This window comes from Balaenoptera physalus, assembly GCF_965194825.1.
Source record: "Balaenoptera physalus genome assembly, chromosome: 12".
In the NCBI taxonomy this organism is placed as follows: Eukaryota; Metazoa; Chordata; class Mammalia; order Artiodactyla; family Balaenopteridae; genus Balaenoptera; species Balaenoptera physalus.
The window spans coordinates 69671951-69692836 of NC_138897.1; the positions used below are offsets into that span (position 1 = coordinate 69671951).

Below are 20886 nucleotides of genomic sequence, written 5' to 3' on the forward strand. Positions count from 1 at the left end.
CTGCCGGTGTCACGGGTTTATCGCATGCGAGTTTATCCTTAGTGTGTCAGTGTCGGGTACCCTTTCTCTCCTCAGGTTTAGCCACCTAACAGCTGAACACCTGCCGTGCGCCGGGCAGTGTGCTGGCGCTGGGGCTGTAGAGGGGACCGGGGCGGGAGGTCAGGTCCGTGGGTGGATGCGGGGCAGATTGGCACCCGCTCTTCAGTACTCTGTGTACATTTCCCTCTTTCGTGTTGCAAAGAGAAGACAGGGCTTAGATGGGGGGATGTAGTGAGGAGGCCCCCACTCCTCTCCCTTCTTTCGTCCAGAACGCTGCTTCTGGCCAAGATTTTGTCGAACAGAATTCTGGTTAAAAGGAGAGGCACGGGTGTGAAAACTACTTTGCTGGCGCTCCAGGAAGTGGAGAACTATTGGAGAGTTTAAGCAGGACCTGCATCTGCATCTGTGGAAAACAGCTGGCTCAGCTTGCTGATTTCGGAATTGCTAGTAAACTGTCTCATCAGTACCTGACTTTTCCTCTACTTAGTGTACAGTTGGAATCAAGTCAGGAAATACTCGCCTGTTTAAAAGTTTTTTAGCTTGTAAAAAAACATGTACCATAAATTTACCATTTTAACCATTTATAAGTGTACAGTTTAGTGGTGTTAAGTATATTCACGTTGTTGTGTAATGGATGTCCAGAACTTTTTGGTCTTGAAAAACTGAAACTCTGTTCCCATTAAACAATTCCCCCTCCCCCCAGCCCCTGGCAGTCATCATTCTTTTTGTCTCTGAACTTGACTAGTTACTCTAAGTACCTCATATAAGTGGAATCCTACCGTGTTTGTTCTTTTGTGTCTGTCTTATTTCACTGAGCATTATGTTCTCAGAGTTCATCACCGTTGTAGCATGTGTTGGAATTTCCTTCCTTTTTAGGGCTGAACAATATTCCATTGTATGGATGGACATTTTCTGTATTCACTCATCTGTTGATGGGCATTTGGGTAGTTTCCAACTCTTGGCTATTGTGAAGAGCGCTGCTGTGAACCTGGGTGTACAAATATACCTTCAAGACGCTGCTTCCAATTCTTTTGGGTATATATCCTATTGTGCAATTTTATATCCTTTCTTTTTGACACGTCACAGTAATTGCAGTGCTTTGGGAAGACCCTAGATTGCTGGCAGCGTGTGTTCTGAGCCTCATCATAACCTACAACGTAAGAGCTGGGATCTTACCTTTGTGATGGCACCATGTCTAGGCTTTACTTATGAAAGGCATGGAGGGAGTGCCGTGGTGTGGCGCCACGTGAGAGCACTTTGGAGGGGTGCTAGCCCTGGCCCTGGGCAGAGCAGGGAAGGTTCCCAGAGCAAGGAAAGGGTGGTCCTGGAAGACGGGAAGGGGGAGGGGTGCAGACCTGGGCGCTCGCTCCTATCGCTGTTCCCTGTTTTCTGCCTGTTCCCTCTCCTGGCTTCAGGTCTCTGCAGAGAAATCCTTCCTGACCACCCACTTAAAACAGCGTTCCCAGGAGCTCTTGGTCCTTTGCCCTCTCTTGTGCTCAGAATACTGACACACAGATGGTTTTCTGTTCTTGTTTCCCTTGTCTTGAATGTCAGTTCTGCCAGGGCAGAGGTTGTAGCTCTTTTGTTAGTGATGTTTACCTGGTGCTTGGAGACCAGAACCTGGCAGATAGTGACACTCCTAAATGGGATGAGGAGAGGAAAAGTGGTCCAGGCCAAGGGAGCAGCCCGGCAGGGTCGTGGCCATCGTTGGAGACCTGGGGGACAGGAGGCCTGGGAGATGGGGGGTGGGGGGTGAAAGAGGTGAAGGACAGGCTTGCTGGGGGCAGTTTTATACTTTAGTAAGATGCACTGTCTGAAAATGGTGGGGGCCAGGTTGGCGGGACAGACTGGACGCGCCAGCCGGCGGAAGCTGCTGTGAGGTGCGTCCTGCTCCCAGGAGGTGCTCACTGGGTGCAGGTGTGTCTTGCTCTTGAGCGTTGACACCCTGACCCACTCTAGCTGTTGACAGAAGAAACGTGCCTTAGTTCTGTGTTAACTGCAGCATCTCTTTCCTCCTTCCAGTTCTCCTTCAACATGTTCGACCACCCGATTCCCCGGGTCTTCCAGAACCGCTTCTCCACACAGTACCGCTGCTTCTCCGTGTCCATGCTCGCGGGGCCTAATGACAGGTCAGATGTGGAGAAAGGAGGGAAGAGTATGTGCTGTTTTTATTTTGAATCGTAACCTTTCCTGCCCTAGGCCTGCAGTGCTCATAGTCCTTGGCAGCTCTCATTTTGCATGTGTGACGGAGGCTAGTTACCGTCAAGATGTTGTCAAGGTGTCCTGGCTAAGGGGTGCGGGGAGGGGTCCTAATTATGATTAGATTTATGGCTGATAGCCATTTGGTTTCACCAAATAATTTATAGCTAGTAAAACTTGTTGTGAACAATCATGAAATTCCGGCTGCCCCATAGGTATCGTTTAATACTATCATTAAGCTGTAACAGAAAGTGCACTTTGACTTTTGTTCTGTTGTTTTAATTTTTCTTTTCTTAATATCTCCTAAATGTTCTTTCCACAGTAATTATGCCGCCCTCAGCCCTCGACCAACTCAGTAAGTACTTTCTACCTGACTTGAGAACAGAGGTGATGTGAATGTGGGCGCTGGGACCAAGCACAGACCCCTCGCCGCCCAGGCAGAGGCATCCTTCAGGGAGGCTGGTTGGGAATCGTCCCTGGAGGGTGCTCGCTGGGCTGGGAGGCCGGGGCCAGTGGGTGCTCGGCTCTGGGTCCACTCCTCTGGCCCCCCCACCCCACCCCGGGTCCTATTAGGACTAAAGGAAGGTGTGAGCGCCGGTGCTGTTCATGCTGCTGGGGCAGCCGATGCCCTTGGCTGGACGCACTGAGTTTTCCCCTAAAGGATGGTGGCGGCCCCCAAGAGGATGCCGCACACAGGTCTTTCATCTCCCCAAGCCTCTTGCCTCAGCTCCAGCCGCAGTTCTAACCCCTCTGCCCCGGGAGCTGCTCCCCTTGCCCCGTCCCACCTTTTACCAGGAGCAAGAAAGGCCCAGGTTTGAGAGATTGGCCACGCTTTTCCCCCTTTCCCCGACTCCCCACTCCCATGGGAGCAGCTCGGAGACCTCACACCCCTGGCCCCACTCCACCTGGACTAGGATGCCCCAACCATGGGCACAGTTGTTGCCTTTTGAGACTTGGGGGTCTTTTTGGTGTGGGTTCTGAGCAGGAGATGTGGTGGCCTCTGGGCCGGGAGGGTCCACGCTCTGTGTCGGGTGCACATTGGGCAGCTCAGTAAGGGCCGGGCGCCAGCTCTGGGGTGGCTCCAGCTTGGGCTCTGCACCTTGCCCAGCCTGACTCCAGACTAGTGACTGGGCCTTTCTGAACATTGGTGTCCTCACCTTTAAATGGGGGCATGACGCCATCTGTGGGGACTGCTCTGCGGCAGGAGTGCCTCCTGGATGGTGCCTGTGGTGTGTGTGTAAACAGCCAGGGCCCCGTGGCACCAGGCAGGGGCAGGAGGTGGCCCTTAGCCAGCAGGGCCTAACTGACGGCAGCAGTGGCTGCACCCGCAGAGGGAGGCCTTTAGCTCTGCCAGAGGGTGGGTAGAGCTGGGGACACGGCCCTCAGGCAGGCCCCTGTCGTCCCAGAGAGGGGAACAGGGCCCTGAGAGTCTGCCTCATGGGTGGAGCTGACCCAGGACTAAGACCAGGTGTGTTGGCATGTGGGTATGAGAGGAGACTGGGGAATTGGGACAGTGGGGCTTAGTTCGGTGCTGTGCAGACCTCGTAAGTCATGGAAGGAGCTGTCCAGATGAGATCTCACGGGGAGTCCTGGTTTGTAGAAAGGGTCGCTGCTCAGGGTGGAGGAGGTGAGGGGGTGCAGAAGGCTCGGGCGCCCCAAGGCACTTCTCTAAATCAAAAAAATGCAGTTTGAAAACTACTGGACTGAGGAACATGGGGGTCTCTTCCAATGGCAAGAATCTCGGACCCTTGGTTGGAGCCTGATCAATCCATTCACCCTGACCCACCTCAGTCCACTCCATGGCTCCACAGCCGGGAGGTGCCCTGGTGACGGAGGGCCTGGCGTCCAGGCCCTTGGCCACCACTGCCAGTATCCCAGTCGCCCTTGGTGATGGGGGGACAGCCTCCCACCCAGGCTCATTATCCAATTTGCTTCTCCAGATTTTTCAGGAGATCCCGAATGGAGTCTGCCTTACTTCCTGCCACTGAGTCAACTTCTGTTGCCACGTTTGCCTAAATCTACAGGCTAAAGTTGGTCTCAGTGGTCAAGCCCCAGACCTGGGCCAGCAGCCTAGGTTGACCCCCAGCGTGGCCATTCCTGGGCTGTGTGACCCTGGGGCACGTTGCCAGACCTGTGTGCCTTAGTCCCCCATAGATAAAGGGGCAAGGACAGTACCCACCTCACTGTCCCGTGAAGGCTGAGCAAGGGCCTGGCACAAGGCAACACGGTCCTGTCGGTCTGTCTCGGACCGCTCCCCCAGGTTACTGACTCTCCTGGGTCCTCTTGCCTCGCAGCACCAGCCCCTCCTTTCTGCGCCCCCTGCACTCCTGAGTCAGCAGGCCTCCAGCCCCACACATGGCCCCCACCTCAGGACCCCTGGCGGGAGGGGACACACTGGGTCCCTGCTGCAAGCCCACACTGCTGACCGGTCCTGCCCGGCCTGCACCCCCCCGACTGCTTGCACACCCGGTCCCTGTGCCCAGTCTCGCCTGGTTGCCAGCAGTTCCCGAGCCAGCCTGGCTCCCCTCCCTCTATGCCTTTGCTTGGGCTGCTTCCTCTGCCTGGACTTCCCTCTCCTGGAGGACATCCCCCAACAGCCATCCTGGCTGCCCTGCCTCCCGCCCCACCCTTCCCCGGCACGAGCATCTGGGCACACTCTGGCTTTCTTACTGGAAACCTCTGAAGAAGGGATTTTGCCCAGCACCTGGTTGGCACTTAAACTGTTTGTGAATAAATGCACGAACACGTCACTTTTTAAAAGTGGGATTTCTGACAGTCAAAAGTATAAGCCGGTGCTGCATTCCTGACTCAGCGAACATTCCTGAGGTCTGGCAGGAGCGCGGGGTCTGCTGGGCGGTTAGACACCCAGGGGCTCAGTACCACGCAGGTCCCAGTGCCTGCTGGGGGAGGGGGGCACTTCCCCGGGGAGGGTCTGGGGACAGGGTTTCTCTCCCTGGAAGAAGCCGAGCCTCATGCCTCGCTCTTCTTTTCAGGCCGACTTAACATCACCTACCCCATGCTGTTCAAACTGACCAACAAGAACTCGGACCGCATGACGCACTGTGGCGTGCTGGAGTTTGTGGCTGACGAGGGCATCTGCTACCTCCCGCACTGGGTGAGTGGCCCCCGGCTGCCACGTGGGGCGGCAGGGACACCCTCCGCCTGTGCACAGTCCTGCCCCGCAGCAGAGGGACGTGCCTCGCCGCAAACATCACGTGCGGCTGTGGACACGGTGCGCCGGGAGCTGGGGATGGCTGCTCACCTGGTGGCCTGGAACCCACAGCCATGCTGTTTTTAACTGCCATTTTCTGGGTCAGGCTTTTTTTAAAACCGTGGAGCAGGAGTATTTTTCATGTGGTCTGAGTACAGAGTTTTAGATTTTTATAAGTTTTCTCACCCCTTTAGTAGTTTGTCCGCCCAGTTCTGTCACTGTGTGTGTGTGTGTGTGTGTGTGTGTGTGTAGACACTTGTCTATACCTGAGTCTGTCTAAAGCACTCAGCCTTGTTGCCATGGGAATGAAGGCTCTCTGGACTTAGGCTGGTCCGATGCCATCCATGTCCAGAGGCAGGCAGAGCCGCACCTGCACTGTAGGGTGGGGCCCGCAGCAGCCGGAAGTCCGCGGGGGCGGGGCTGGGGGGGGCTGGGCCCCACCACCCCCAGTGTGAGGGCCCCACAGCTGCCCTGCTCCATCCTGGGCCTGGGTATGTCCCTTTGACCTTCAGCACTGTCTTCTGTGACATCTGGCCACAGTCAGTGTTGTAGGTGCTTCGAAGGTGCCTGAGGGCCCTTGTCTTTATAAGGTCTTATGCGGAAACCCAGTGTCAAGACTGTGTAGAGAGGAGGGTCTCCAGGCAAAGGCTGGCTTGGCTCTCTCCTTCCCTCCCCCATCAGCCCAGCCCCCACTCTCCCAGCTCTGGTATGCTCAGCGTTGGGAAACCCACAGAGGGGACTTTGTGTCCTTCTCTTCATACTCATTTATGTCGGGGTGCTTAGAGACCCCTCAGTCTGCGGGTGGAGTTGGGAACGCACCCCAAGGCCTCCCTGCCACTAGGGAGATGCTCTGAAGAGCATCCCGCCTCTCCTGCACAGCCAAGGGTCCCTGCCGCAGCCATGGCTGACCTTCTAAAGGAGTGGCTTTAACTCATATTTTGAGATTAAATATGAATAGAAGTTTGAAGGTTCCTCCTCTCCTGCAGTGGTGACCTTGCCCATTTCCCCTGGGCCATTCCCCCTCCTGAGCCTGGGTCCTTCCTGAGTGCTAAGCCCAGCTGGTGTCCTGTGCTGCTTCCTTGACCACAGGGGAACTCTTAGTCACTCCTCAAAGCCCAGACCTGACCCAGTTCCCTGCTCACGTGCCCGCACCTCGCGTCACGGGCACCAGGCCTTGTCCCACTATCTGTGGAGCGCCATGGGTGGCTGAAGTGTTGGGCAGTGACAGCTTCCCCAGGCCCCTCTGTGGCCCGTCCTTAGTGAAAGAGAAGGGGGGACACTGGGGAACACTGTTCCTGTAAGGCTTTCCCTCCAACCTGCAGACTTGGAGTTTGGCTGGACCCGTGTCCAGGCTCTCAGACCACTTTGGGCCAGAAAGCTAATTGAATCCTTTTGCCTGGAAACATCCCATCCCCAGCGAAGCCTCTGTAGGTAGCATGGAGCTGCCTGCCGTCCTCTTCCTGGGCTGGCCTTGCAGCTCTTGCCAGGAGCAGGTGGTGCCTGGGGTTTCACAGCTGCTGTTGCAGAGCCGGCTCGAGGGTCTCCCGACCCCAGTGAGTGTGTGAGCAGGTGCTTTCTTTCTGTTGGCTGAGTGGCAGGCTCCATCCCACCCTGAGCTCCAGGCAGCCCTGGTGGATGGGCAGGGAGCAGGCCCTGGTGGACGGACGAGGTCAGCTATGACCTAAAGGCCGTGGAACCTGGGTGGGTGCGTGGAGCTCCCCACGTGGCCCTTGCTAGCTGTGTACGTTTGAAGCTTTCTTTAAGAAGGTTTGAAATAAGAAAAGCGAAAGACCATTCCAGGATGCGCAGGGGTGCTCATTTCTCGGACCCCGAGCTTCAGGTCCTTGCTAGGTCCTGGCTCCCTGCACCCCGGGCCCTCGGGCCCATGTTTGTCTCTCTGTCTCATTTCTCATCTGGCCTCTACCTGGCAGGGCGGCTCCACAGACGCCCTGGATCAGACACCCAAGGCCTAGGCTGTGGGCTGTCCCTGGCAAGGCCAACCTGCCTGGGGCTGTCATCCTCCCGCCTCCAGTGCAGCCCAGCTGGTCCTGGGGCCTTGGGAGTCAGGTGAAGTTGCGGGGGCGAGGGGGGGTGTCCCTGTGGAAACGCTCCGGCCCTGGGAGGCCTAACGCTGGCGGATGAGCCCGCATCTGCCACCCTTCCAGCGAGTGGTTTTTTCAGGCGCTCCCACTGTGGTGGCCCCGGCCGCACCCCTACTGCCTCCTGTCTTCTTCCCCCTCCAGATGATGCAGAACCTGCTGCTGGAGGAGGGGGGCCTGGTTCAGGTAGAGAGCGTCAACCTGCAGGTGGCCACATACTCCAAGTTCCAGCCCCAGAGCCCCGACTTCCTGGACATCACCAACCCCAAGGCCGTGTATCCTTCTGAAGTGGAACGTGTTCCTCTGAGCCGGGGAGGGCTGTGTGAGCTGGTGGCAGGCGACAGTGAGCCCTTGGTTGGGTCTGTGCCTGCTTTGGGGACCACACACTTGTCATGATTGACATTGTGACATGAGAACAGTGGCGTGGGGCCAGCCCGTCCACATGGCTCAGGGGCCTCACGAGCATGCTGGGCGCTCTCTGGACACTTCCCGGAGGGCAGGTGGAGCCCTTCCTCTGGGTGGCTGATGACACTGGCAAAAAGCCCAGTGTGTTCTGGTGGGAGGGCAACTCGTCTGCCTCTCAGCTCCCCTGTGCTCAGGCATGGGGAGCCCTGTCTTAGTACGTTTTCTGTCTCTCAGCAGAGGAAAGCAAAGGCGTCAGGTCTTAGTGATTTTTTGCGTGTTCTCTGAACGTAAGCCAGCCACGTGTGTGGTCACTCCACCACCTATTTATTGTTAAAAAGGCATGCTTGTACAAAACTCAGTTGAACAACACAGATTGTTTAAAAAAAAAAGCTACTTCCACCCTCCCCACCTGCACCCTGTCCCCAGCCAGAGCCAGGAGCACGCTGCTGCTGCTGGCCATGTCCCGGATGCCACTGGGCTGTGTGGAGGCCTCCGTTGGCCGTGTCTGTGGACGGGCATGTCGAGCCCCCTGTGTTGGACATACGGGGTACTGGGCGCTCTGCTCACAGCAGGTGTGGACAGTGCCCATGCCCGGGACTGGGGCCTGCCAGCCTCTGCACTGCAGCCCCTTGTATGTTCTCCAGTATGGAGTCCTTTTGCTTGTGCTGCAGCACACACATACCAGGTTGCTTTCAGAGACAGTGTCTCTTGGCACAGTTACTCGTGACCGCAGAGAAAGGGTGCCCCTTCCATGGGCCGCAGTGCACCAGGCTCTGCTCAGGGTCTGGTTCCAGGCAGCGCAGAGCCGGCTCTGCCTTCGGGCCCTGGGGGCCACGTCCAGCAGCTCAGGGTCACCAGGAGGAGTTGAGGGAAGGGCACCCCTGCAGCTGGCATTGCACACAGCAGGGACAAAGAGGGCGTGTACCCCAGACTCTTCACGAAGCTGCCAGCAGCCCGGGAGGCTGTTTGACCAAGAGTAGTGAATGTAGACACAGGCTTCTCTGCCCTCAGCCTCTCACCCAGGTGTGCCGTGTCTCAGTGGCACATCTGGAGCCACGTTTTGTGTTTGACCTTTGTATTTAAAACAATTCTGTAAATTGACGAGGGTGACGTGATTAAAATATTCCATTTGATTGGGCATTATTCCCTTGTCTGGGCATTTGGGTTACTCAGTTTTTAAGAACTTATTATTATTTACTATTATAAAAAGGGCTTACAGGCTACTTTTTCCTTTAAAATTTTTATTATTAAATATTTTTATTTGAAACATACCACTAAATATGGGTTATCACCCAAAAGATAGAAACAACAAAAGTAGAAATGAAAACATCTTTGCTTTTGGGAGACTTTTGAGGGGACTTATCTATGTTTTTCAAATTTTTTTTCTGCCTGTGTTCCCCTAGGATTTTTAAAATCAACTTGTTGAGGTGTAATTTACATGCAGTAAAATGTACACTTGAGCGAGTTTGACAGATGCATCCCCTGTGTATTCAGAGCTTGGCCGTCCTCCCAGAAGGGCCTTCATGCCCCTTTATGCCCATCCTCAGCCAACCCCCAGCCCCAGCAGCCTCGGCTGCCTCCCACCTCAGAGATCTGCCTTTCTCGGGGTTTGGTGGGGGTCTCACCGCTCTGTGGCTGGTTCTTCCCCAGAGTGAGGTTCACCCCATTACTGTGTGTTAGAGCTGCTTCCTTCTCGTTGCTGAGTAATGGCCACATGTCTTTGAGCCCCAGCTGGGCACACGTCTGTCCGGTACACAGTGTGACCCGATCCTCTAAATGCCTTGTGGAAACTTGTTTCAGATTTGAGGGCTCCATCTTGCTATGTTGCCTTGACAGTGTCTGCAGGTTAGAAAACGCATTGAGAAACTTTGCGTGTCTGACCACCGGGGATGTGATTGCCATCAACTACAACGAGAAGGTGAGTGTCTCAGCCTTTCGGATGCTGGGGCCCTCACAGCCGTGAACAGGAGCCTATGCTCGCGCCTTCTCTCTCTCCCTCTCTCTCTCTCTCTCTCTCTCTCTCTCTCACACACACACACACACACACAGGATCAGACGCCAGTTACTCCCAGGTGTCACGTAGGGATCTATCATGTTCTCTGACAGTTTCCTTCTGTTTGAAGCATCCGATACTAAGAATCCTACTGTTCAATTTTGTGGATTTTGAATCACACTTCTATATTTTTTCGTAAACTAAGAAATAATCTTGTTCCCTTTACCTTCGTGGGGACGTTTTAGGTATTGTCTAACTTAGCTGAATACGTTAAGCTGTTCTTTTTTTTTTTTTTTGGCTGCATTGGGTCTTCATTGCTGCGCGTGGGCTTTCTCTAGTCGCGGCGAGCAGGGGCTACTCTTTGTTGCGGTGCGCTTGCGTCTCATTGTGGTGGCTTCTCTTGTTGCGGAGCACGGGCTTAGTTGCACCGCGGCATGTGGGATCTTCCTGGACCAGGGCTCAAACCCGTGTCCCCTGCATCGACAGGCAGATTCTTAACCACTGTGCCACCAGGGAATCCCAAGCTTTCTTGATTAATTACAGGCAGTCTTAATGTCATCGTTCTTAAAATATTAAGGCAGTAAAAAAATGCTGAAACAAAAATAGATGATGAAAGATATCGTTGACCTTTTTGCACTGAAAGGGAAGGTGAGTTACTCAGGTGTACATAGAATTGAAATGCACATCTGGGCTTCTGCTTTTGGAAGTACGGAAGACTAGACGCTCTGAAGGGCCCTTCTGAGAAGACTCAGCAGGCGTGTGCTGTGGGCAAATGACCACATCAGTGCATGGTGGAAGGTCTGGATCAAGGCATCCACATGAAACTGGGGCCCTTAAAGGGGCCAAAATAGATGCAGAGGTGGGTGCTGTCCTCATCCCAGGCTCTCTGAAAACAGCACCCCCAGTTTCGTTGAGCCCTCAGGGTCGCTATAGATTGAACCAGCAAACAGGAACTCCTTATAAGACCACCAGACACCCAAAGCAAAGACAGCAGAAGCAGATTTAGGCCCCTAAGAAATCACAATTGGGACCTTCAGGTGCAAAGATAAAATAACTAGGTAAAAAATGTTCAAAAAAAATTTTTAAATGGAATCATAAAATTTAGCAGGCAGCAATAGTCTATCCAAAATATCCAGGATTATTTGAAAAGCAGTCAGAGGGTTAAACAACAGCCAACAAAGAATTAGCGAAGGGGAAGTTGAATCTGCAGAAGTGACTTAGGTGTCTGCACAGAGAAGCACGGCAGCAGCGTGAGCAGCTGAGGTTTGGGAGATCCTGAGAAAAACCACACGTGCTCAGTGAAAACCCCAGCGGGAGAGAACAGACGTTGGAACTACTGTGAGGAGATGAGTGGAGTTGTTCTAGAATTGGCCTACAGCCCACGCTTACAGGGAGTTTAGTGTCCACCAGGCCGGGTAGTTACAGGTGCCGAGCACCAGACATGGAGAGATGAGCAGAGAAGATCCAGCACTTAGAGAAGAACAGCACACGGCAGGCCTGTCAACAGCAAACGTTGCTTCCCCCCGGGCAGAGGAGCTCCAGAGGCTGCGAGAAAGTAACTGTCGTCAAACCTTCTTTAAAGAATAGGGTAAAATCAAAATGTATTCAGGTAAAATCTGAGAGAATTTATTTACCAGTGAAACTTCACAAGCGTGTGCTTTAGGAATAAGCATTAGCCTAGAAGGAAAGAGTAGGGTGTAGGAAGAACCAATAAACCGGCAAATGTGAGGTAAATTGTGGTAAACATTGTCATTTAAATCCATAACAGTGTTTAATAAATGCAGCTTAAAAGATGGCACCTGAAACACTGGCAAAGAATAAGTCTCGAGGGTTATTTAGAATTCAGGTGTTCTCTACACTTCAGTAAAGGTAAATCAGTAAAAATACATGTTGAATATGTAAAAGTTTAAGATTACTGTTTTAGATACAGTGTGACAACACCTAGTATCACAAAAGTCCTTAGCCTTAACTACGTGCAACGTAGTCTAGTATTTCTACTGTACTGTGTTCCAGTATTTTTCTTTTCTAGTTCTGGTTGCAGCGTAGTTGGTTTTATGACTCACTAGTTAGTTGCGACCTGCAGTTTGAAAACACGCTGACTGGTAAAGGTGACCACATGCCCAGGAGCCACGGACACGGGTGTTCATGCCGCCTTGTCTGTGGCAGCAGAACCCCTGGAGGCAGCCCGTGTTGTGTGGAGAGGTGGTGGGGCATCCACACAGCGACACACATTCATTTCTATTAGTCACTAGTGAGTAAACGTAAAGCCAGACGGGGGACATCAAGCCTTCTCACTGTACTTGGGGGACCCTCTCCCTCATGTTCAGTTTTTTCAATGGTGGGACTGTCCCGACCATTCATTATAAAAGCAAGACATACTCTAGGTAGAGAGAGAACCTAAAACAATGCAGGAAAAAGTCCATTCTGCCACCTTTAGTTCCTATCCTTTTGACTTTGTGCATGTTTTACATGCATGAGATCATCCTCGACACACAGCAGCATAACTGGTTTTCAGCATCTTTTCCTGGATGCTGGCTGCCTGGGATCCCACGTGAATACACCCCACTCATGTAACCATTCTAGTGATGGGCGTCTTCGGCCTACGCTGCCATGAGCAGTGCTGGAGCAGGCGTTCTTAGAGCACTTTCTCTTTCAGTATTTAGCTAGTTATTTACTTAGAGTTAATTCTTAGAAGTGAACTTTGCTGGAGTAAACACTGAATCTTTTGCAATTTGCTGCATAACTGTCTTGTCTGATTTGAATCGCTTATGAGAGGTGGTCAGCTAAGTGACAGGCATCAAGGCAGCCACCCACAGCCACTCTTCCACAGCAAGAGGTGTGGCTGGGGAGGGTGTCATGAAGGTGAATGACGTGTGTGTGCAGGAGCTGGGTAGGGGGCTGCAGCGACACGTGTGGTGATGGATGGGCCCAGTGCTGCCACAAAACCGACTGATTTCTCTCTCCCAGATCTATGAGCTGCGGGTGATGGAGACCAAGCCTGACAGGGCTGTGTCCATCATCGAGTGTGACATGAACGTGAGTGGCCGCGGGAGGAAGGGCGGCTGGGGGCCCTGGGCAGGTGTCATGCAACCCTGGGACTCTTTGGGGGAACGGGGAGGAAGATGGTGCTGGAACACTGAGGAGGCCGCTGACCTTGTGATTGGTGGCAGGGTTGCTGCTGGTTCTGAGATCGCTAGGTCCACCAGCGTCTCAGCCCTGCGAGGGGCTGAGTCTTCTTGGAGGCTGAGGAAGGTTGCTCAGCTCCGAGTAGTGGGCACGACAGCCCAGCGTGCTGGGTCTCCAGAGAAGGATGCCCAGCAGAAGGGTTCCGTTCTGTCTGGGTCTGTTTAGAGGAGTGGTTGCCGGGGTCCAGGGCAGTGAAGTTGCCTGGAGGGAGAGGGTGTGGTTATGAAAGGGCAGGGTCTTCCACAAGGAGGGGTCCCTGTGGTAATTGAAACTGCTCAGGATCTCGACCCGGGGGTTGGGGGGAGGGGGTGCACCGACCTGCAGTGATGATCAAATTGTGAGAACAAAACATAAACCCGCGTGTGCGTGTAAACTGGGGACGACTGGACGAGGGCTGGGTTGTCTTTGCCGATGTTCTGCTGTGGTTTTGTAAAACGTGACCATCGGGGAAATGGGAGGACTGTACAAGGCCCCTTCTGTATCGGCTCCGGCAACTGCATGTGGACCCACAGTTGTCCCAATTTAGAACAGAAAAGCCACAGAGGCTGAGTGTGGCCCTGTCTCATCGTGCTTTCTTCTTGGGGACACAGGTGGACTTCGATGCTCCACTGGGCTACAAGGAGCCGGAGAGACAAGCCCAGCATGAGGAGGCAGCCGTAAGTCGCTCCTCCGCGTCCCTCCCGAGCTCTGCACAGCTCCCCACCGCTGGTATTGGTCTTTGGAGCACACCCCAATGTCCTGGCCGCCCAGCGGTGTTTGGCCTCCACTGGTACCGAGGCAGCCACGTTCTGCTTCCCTCCCAGCCCCGCTCCCGGGGCCCAGTGTGTACCAGCTGTTGGGGTGCGGGCACAGCAGGAGCAGTGAGGGAGCCCAAGGGAAGAGCTGGGGGCCCCACTGAGAAGCTCATCCCCGTTTTTCTGTCTCTGCCAGGAAGGCGAAGCTGACCACAGCGGCTATGCCGGGGAGCTGGGCTTTCGCGTGAGTGCCGCCATGCGACTGTCTGTCCTCCTGCCACGTTGTCTGTGACACCCTGGGAACCTCAGCTGGGAGCAGGCCTGGGGGACCCCGCACGCGTGTACCCGGCGCCTTCTCAGTCTCCAAACCCTTTTCCATCCACTTTCTCCTGGATCCTCCCAACAACTGTCAGGCAGCCCCAACTTCTTTTTAAAAATTTCTAGCCTACCGGAAAGCTGAACTAGTACAATAGACACGTATACTCTTCACGTAGATTCACCAGATATGATCACTCTTGGTTTCTCTCTAAACCGTGTCCTGCACTGTTGGAAACTCAGTTGTATGTTGACGCTCCGGCACTGCTGTCCACCCTGGAAACGGGGAGGGGCCGGTGGGCGTGGCTCAGCCCACTGCCGGGAGGCAGGTCTGCAGAGCTTAGCCGTGGACCCAGCTGGACCTGTCACCCCTTCCTTGGCAGCTGGTGCCCGGGGGTTGAGACAGGTGGAGGCACCGTCCTTGGGCCAGGAAGCTCCCCTCAGCTCCCAGCAGCCCCCAGAGGCCGTGGGCGCTGCAGTCCCGAGGTGGTTCTCTCCTACCCTTGGGGCTCAGCTCACGGCCCCCCTGCCTGCTTGTCTAGGCCTTCTCCGGCTCCGGGAATAGACTGGACGGGAAGAAGAAAGGTGTAGAGCCCAGCCCCTCCCCAATCAAGCCCGGAGACATCAAGAGGTGGGTCTGCCCTGGCTCTGCTCCGCCCGACCCAGGCCCCGCACTGGGGTAGCCTCACTCAGCTCTGGGGGCATGGGTGCCCCGCCGCCCTCCTCGGTGGGCTAGAACACAGCGTGGCAGAAGCGCATCGGTGCCCCCCCGTCATCGCCAGGCTTCTCCCCAAGACCTCCGCAGTCCAGCCCCACCGGCCCCTGATTGGATCTCTCTCCTACTTCTGACCTTTCTGGTTCCGACTTAGTAATATAATATGCCCATTTTCCTCCTTTGTGACTTCAAATAACTGATCCACTTCCCTCAGGAGGAGGCAGGAGCTGCCTCACTTAGTTGTGTTTGTATTGTTTGGTCCAGGGACTCTCAGCAGAGTCCCTCCTCTGGTGGCCTGCATGGTTGTGGCAGGGATGAGATCTGTCCCCTGTTGACCATGTGAGAGCACACGGAGAATGCCCGAAACGGGTTTGCACCCAGCCTCTTAGGGAGTGAAGTGAGTTCAGTGCATGTGTAGCCCTTGCAGGGGGGCATGTGAGGCTGGAGGACACAGACGGTGAGGTCCTGAGCCTGCAGACCCTGCCCCAGCTGCCTTCCGTTCCCTCCTGGGGGGGTGCTAGGGGGCACCCGTGGGCTGGCCTGAGGCTGGGGGGTTGGTACAGCCATGGACCAGATGGTCACAAATGGATTTTAGTCCCTTCTCCTGACACTAACATTTCTTCTGCTCTGTCTTCTTTATAGAGGAATTCCCAACTATGAATTTAAACTTGGTAAGATCACGTTCATCAGAAATTCACGTCCACTGGTCAAAAAGGTTGAAGAGGTGAGTATGTTTCACGGGTCGTGACAAGTTTCATTGGCTACTGGTGGCTGAGGAGAGTTTTTCCATTCTGAATGAGGGTGTTTCTGTCATATTTTTCTGCGTTCTGGGGCCCCTCCTCTCCCCAGTGGTCCAACTGTCGAGGCTGTGTGGGCTCTGGTGTCCCCTCGCGGCAGTGACCAGCAAGGTTTCAGCTCCCTGAGCCCTTGCCAGGTGTCAGGCCCCAGGCCACGTGCTCTATACTGAAATATTTAATCCCCAGGACAGTCTCGTGGGGCAGCTGCTGTGATTGTTTGCATTTCCCAGGAGTGAGCATGAAGGTGCATGGAGGTCAGGGGCAGAACTCCTGACCACTGCACGGCCACCTCAGTGCCTCCGCACTCCAGACACTGCCTCCTGCGGCCCGGGGGGCAGGGAGGGGAGGTTCCATCTTGTGGGCACTTCTCCCAGGTGCTGGAAACTTGCTCAAAAGACCCGGCACAGCCTGCCATTAGACCGCCCACCCCGCCCGGCACCCATAACTGCTGGTGGTTCTAGAACACCCCACCTCAAATCCTCGCTCTCCTCGTTGCTTTTCTCGATGCTCGGTCCCTCAGGGACCAAGGTGGGGGGGTGGTTCAGAGACTCACAGCCCCTCCTGGCTTTAACGTTCCTCAAGTTGACACCGTGTTGGCACCTTTCCAGTCTCAGGAGCTGACGTGGTCCCCACCAGGCCTTTGCTTGCCCCCAGCCTGGCTGGTGGCTCAGGCCTGTGTCCTCGGGCCCTCTCGTCCTTGATTGTTGCAGGGATCGGGAGGCTGGGGTGTCCGTGAATAGACGTCCAGGGAGAGACGTGTGACTGAGGTGGGCCTTCAGGTGCGCTCACGCTGCCTGTCCTGGGGCACAGGTGACAAGGTGACGGGGACAGTGAGGCAGAGTTCTGGGAGCCCCGGAGCAGGAGGCCAAGGGCACCTGACTTGATAGACCATGGAGAGCCATGTCCCGTCCCAAGCTGGCTGTGGGGCAGCCAGGGGGCAGGACCTGGGGTGAAGGCTGAGCATCTGTCCCAGAGCACTTGGCCTCACCCCCAAGAGAAGGGATGGCATCACAGAGTCCCCAGACAGCCCTCAGCACGGCGGTAACAGTCCGCCACCCTTGGCGTCCCCTCCCCACTCGGCTCCCACACACTGGCAGCGGGTGGGCTGGCTGCAGCTGGAGGAGCTTTCTCTGACCAGTCGAGCCCAGGCAAGGCCCCAGCCTGCTCACCCCAGAGTGAAGGCCACAGGCAGGTTTCCAGTACCAACACCCCAGTCACGGGAGATCAGAGACACCAAAGGGGCAGAAACCACCAGGGAAATAATTGCTCCAAACGGAGGGGCCCGCGTTGGCAGGTCAGAAGGGGCCACCGAGCATCCAGCACAGTGGATGGAAACAACTCCAAATTGGGGTAAAGGAAAGACGCTAAAGCCTCCAGGAGGTGGAGATTCTACCACAGGTCATGAATGGCACCATCTTAGCCAGACACAAGCCAGGACATAGTGGAGCAGGGTCCTCAGAATTCTTTGCCCAATTCTATGAGCTGAATTGTGTCCCCCAAATTCCTGTGTTGAAGCCCTAACCCCAGCACCTCAAAATGTGATTCTATCTGGAGATAAGGCCTTTACAGAAAGGCGTTAAAAGGAGGGCACTAAGATGGGCCACGTTCCCCTCTGAGATGTGGACACAGGAAAGGCCTGAGGACAAAGCGAGAAGGCAGCCCCTGCAGGCCCCAGAGAGGGGCCTCAGGAGAGACCACACTGCCGGCACCTGGATCTCTGGCTCCGAGCCTCCAGGCTTTGAGGAGATGAATGTCTCCCCAGGCCCCCAGCCTGTGGTGATTTGTTCTGGCATTCCTAGCAATCTAACACCAACCACCCTGTCAGTGAGCCGTGTGAGAGGAGAGGTAGGTATTCTCAGTCCCTGAAGATCTCTTCACGCACCCTTTCTCAGGAAGCTGCTGAAGACATACCCACTGAATTGAAGGAATAAGAAGTCAGAAAGCCTTAGACCCAGGAAGCAGGGCATCCCCACAGCAATGTGCAGCCCTGGGGCAGCGGCCCATCCAGGTGGGACAGCCCGAAGGTCCCAGAAGACGCACCTTCCTCAAGCGGGTGAAGTGTTCACAAGAGAAAAGCCAGGCTCCGGTGTTGACAGCAGGACAGACGGAGGGCCCTGAAGGAAGGGAAGGCTGCCTGGCTCAGCCACGACTCACCTTTGCGTGGTCACCACCATGTGAACCTTGTATGGGCCCCACTGGAAACACCAGCTGCGTTAGGCGGTGGGCCGGGTGTGGGGGGAGGGCGTGCTGGGGAGCTTGGGATCCTCTTCCACAGACAACACTTCCCCTGACTAGCAGCAAAGCTCTTGGAAAGATGCTGTTTTCGAGGGTTCAGAAAAAACAAGCCGTCTTTCTGCTGGTGGGAGGATAGCTTGGTAGAGTGAGAGCTGCTGAGTCACCATTTTAAAAAGCCTCAAAAATAAGAGCATCCTTCTAACGAGGAGTTAACCTCTAGGGAAAATCAAACTTGTGTGCAGAGACATTCAGCTGCCCACCAGGGCAGCTTGAATACTGCAGATTTGGAAGTAACAGCTGATGGCAGAACTGCCTGCCCACGGAATGGAATTACTGGGAACGAGAGCAGCACACTGCCTTGAGATTGGGGAATTAAGTGGGAAAATAGTTTATGTAAGCATATATAGAACAGTTACTGGAAATGTTCTTTGGCATGGTTTTTCTTTTGGGGGTGTATTTTATATTTTTTACATTGAAAATGTGATACCTTTGCAAAAGGATATATACTCAACCTGAGAAAAAAGGCTGTGGTAGACAGAGTTGTGATTCCATGGTTTTGTTTTCAATTCAGTAGATGATAACCTGCATTTCTATTTCAAAGACATTTCTTATTATGAATGTGGGAGTAAGGAAAATGGGCAGATGGTACATGAGTCAACAGAATAAAGCATTTCTTATTAAACTTCCAAGGAGTTTCTGAAAATGGTATTTTCTCTTCACACTCAGGATGAAGCTGGAGGCAGATTCGTCGCTTTCTCTGGAGAAGGACAGTCACTGCGTAAAAAGGGAAGAAAGCCATAGGTTGGGACCGTTGTCTGATTAGAAAATAAAATAATTGCAACATGCTGGCTTTTAGTTACTGGCTCTGACAGGGACACTGTCACTTTAGGTATGTTTAGAGTTACCTAAGAATTACCAGGTTTCACCTGCAAGTGGACAGCCAAGACAGCAGTTTGTGTGCGTGATTTGGGGAAAGAGGAGGCCGTCTCTGAGGTCCCTTACTCATGCTCCTTGCTTTCAGCCCTCGGGGCATGCCCACAGCCTCAGCTGGAGCAGAGTTCCCTGATTCCTGCTAAAAACCAGTGAAGGGATTGAATTGCTCTAAGTTGTGGTGGTCTTTCTCTTTTTTTCATTTATCTTTTCTTTCTCCAGGTCATAGCTTAGCTGTTGCCTTTGACCTGGAAAAAAGTGGTTTAAACAGATAAGTGCTCTATAAATAGTGGTCATCTCATTACTCTGGCTGCAATTTAAGTATTTGAGAAACGGTGTTTCCATTTTTATTTTACATATTGATCCCCCACCACCCCCCCCCACCAAGAAACCATTCCTCAGAAGGAAAACTTGACCTGAAAGCATTTCCAACTTTGATTTCATTTGGAAATAACTGGCTCCTTAATGAATCTGTTCTACTGTAAAACAACTTTGTGGTGAAGCACAAATGTGACTATTAGAATAAATGAAAGCTAAAGATACGTTCTTTCTCCTTGCCTACCCCCCACTCCCAGTTTTAATCTATTAAATTTTCCAAAGTTCTGCTGGCCTGTCTTTATTTTTTTTACTAGTATTAATTTAGTTTCAGGTCTTCAATTTCTATAATATGAGCTCTTTCGACATGTTAATTCAATTATTTTCCTCTCTTTGAAAACAATTCTAAATCAAGAATTTCAAATAAAAACAGGCAGTGACTAAAACCTGCATTGCCTCTAAGTGTTTGATTAGGTACCAACATGGATTGACAGTTGGGCAGGAGGAAGGCCTGCTGGCAGGGGCCCCTCGTTCCACCCTGCCCTTAGCAAAGAGCTCCTCTGGGGTGTTCTGGGGAGCATAGGGAGAAATGAGGCTCTCTGACCCCTGGGGTGGGGGTGGTCGGGCCTAGCAGGGGCTCCCCTTGTTCCTGTTGTAGGCCAAGGGGTCCATCTCTGGACAGGGCTCCCCCCAACACTCAGGAGACGACATCCCCATGCAGGATGCCAGCCCAGGGTTCACCCACATGTCCTTAGAGAATGAGCATCAAAGGTCATTGTGATGACCAGGTCTGGGCCCTGTGGCCCAAACCCACACCCATGGCGATGGAAGTCGTTCTGGAAGGCATGAGCACTCTGTGACCTACCTGGCCCTCCACTTCAGGAGTCTTGGGTCGCTGGCAGAGGTAGACACCCTCCTTGGTGGGTGGGCAGCCTTGTTTGCAGGATCAAGTTGGCTACCACATCATTCAATTACATGATGTTATGTAGTGTGCTGGCCCCTGGTTTCTGTCTTCCCTGAGCCACACCCACTGTGTATACAAGGAAAGCACTCCCTGCCTGGGCCAGGGGTGGACCCTGTTAGTGGGTCTTCTGGTGACACGGTGGGGTGCCACTTGTGGGCCTGTACCCTGGCCTGCATCCTTCCTCTCAGGCAGCATCTTCTCCAAGCTTGGTCTGTGACCCAGCGTGGCAGGACCCCTAGTGAAATTGCAGCTGTCTGGCTTGACCCGGACTCACTCCTAGGAGGCCCAGCACCCGCCTTGTAAGGGCCCCAGGGCCGGTGGCTAGGCTGGCGGCAGTTGGAGAACCACTGCAGGGGTGTCGCAGGGCGGTCCTGCGGGCCCACCAGCCTCCTGCCCTTCGCTGTCATTGCCTCGTGCGCATCGCCCCATGGAGAAACGTTGTCTCCCTGCCTTTGTACAGCCTCGACCCTAACGCGACCTCCGGACGCCCACCGCAGGTCCTGCTGTCCCCCAGGCCGTACAGCCTCCGCGCCTCTGGCCAGCCTGCGCTGTGCCCGCGCCCGTGGGCCCCCGCTTCCTACCTGGGAGTCACCCCGCCCTCGAGGGGACACAGGTGGGACCACTGCAGCCGTAGGACTGGCGTGGCGGCGCTGATTCCGGTGCGTGCTGACGAAACGAACCGATCTTTGAGATTATGAAAATAAAGCTGCTGAAAAGAACCTGCCCGAGCCGCGTGGTTCCGTCAGAAA

General features: G+C 54.2%; 1 protein-coding gene and 1 long non-coding RNA gene across 4 annotated transcripts; one reads left to right on the forward strand and one right to left on the reverse strand.

The window, feature by feature from the left end:
* Nucleotides 1-2039: 2039 nt before the first annotated feature.
* UFD1 (ubiquitin recognition factor in ER associated degradation 1) lies at nt 2040-19461 on the forward strand. 2 transcript variants are annotated; one of them, XM_082417132.1, is made up of 11 exons: nt 2040-2194; nt 2561-2593; nt 5232-5353; nt 7693-7823; nt 9799-9871; nt 12914-12982; nt 13723-13788; nt 14063-14110; nt 14724-14812; nt 15539-15620; nt 17586-17897. In XM_082417132.1, the coding sequence occupies exons 1-11, from the start codon at nt 2074-2076 to the stop codon at nt 17622-17624; spliced, it is 873 nt and encodes a 290-aa protein (XP_082273258.1). In that variant the 5' UTR covers nt 2040-2073; the 3' UTR covers nt 17625-17897. The 2 variants fall into 2 exon arrangements, with proteins under 2 accessions (XP_082273258.1, XP_082273257.1); XM_082417131.1 differs by lacking the exon at nt 17586-17897 and adding an exon at nt 18655-19461 and having other exon boundaries at nt 2041-2194.
* Nucleotides 10225-20859, reverse strand: LOC309639659. 2 transcript variants are annotated; one of them, XR_014251790.1, is made up of 4 exons: nt 20719-20859; nt 17848-18702; nt 13100-13333; nt 10225-11491 (listed from the first exon to the last, which is right to left on the reverse strand). It is a non-coding gene; the product is annotated as an uncharacterized lncRNA (long non-coding RNA). The 2 variants fall into 2 exon arrangements; XR_014251791.1 differs by lacking the exons at nt 10225-11491; nt 13100-13333 and adding an exon at nt 15627-16492.
* Between the last annotated feature and the right edge of the window lie 27 nt (nt 20860-20886).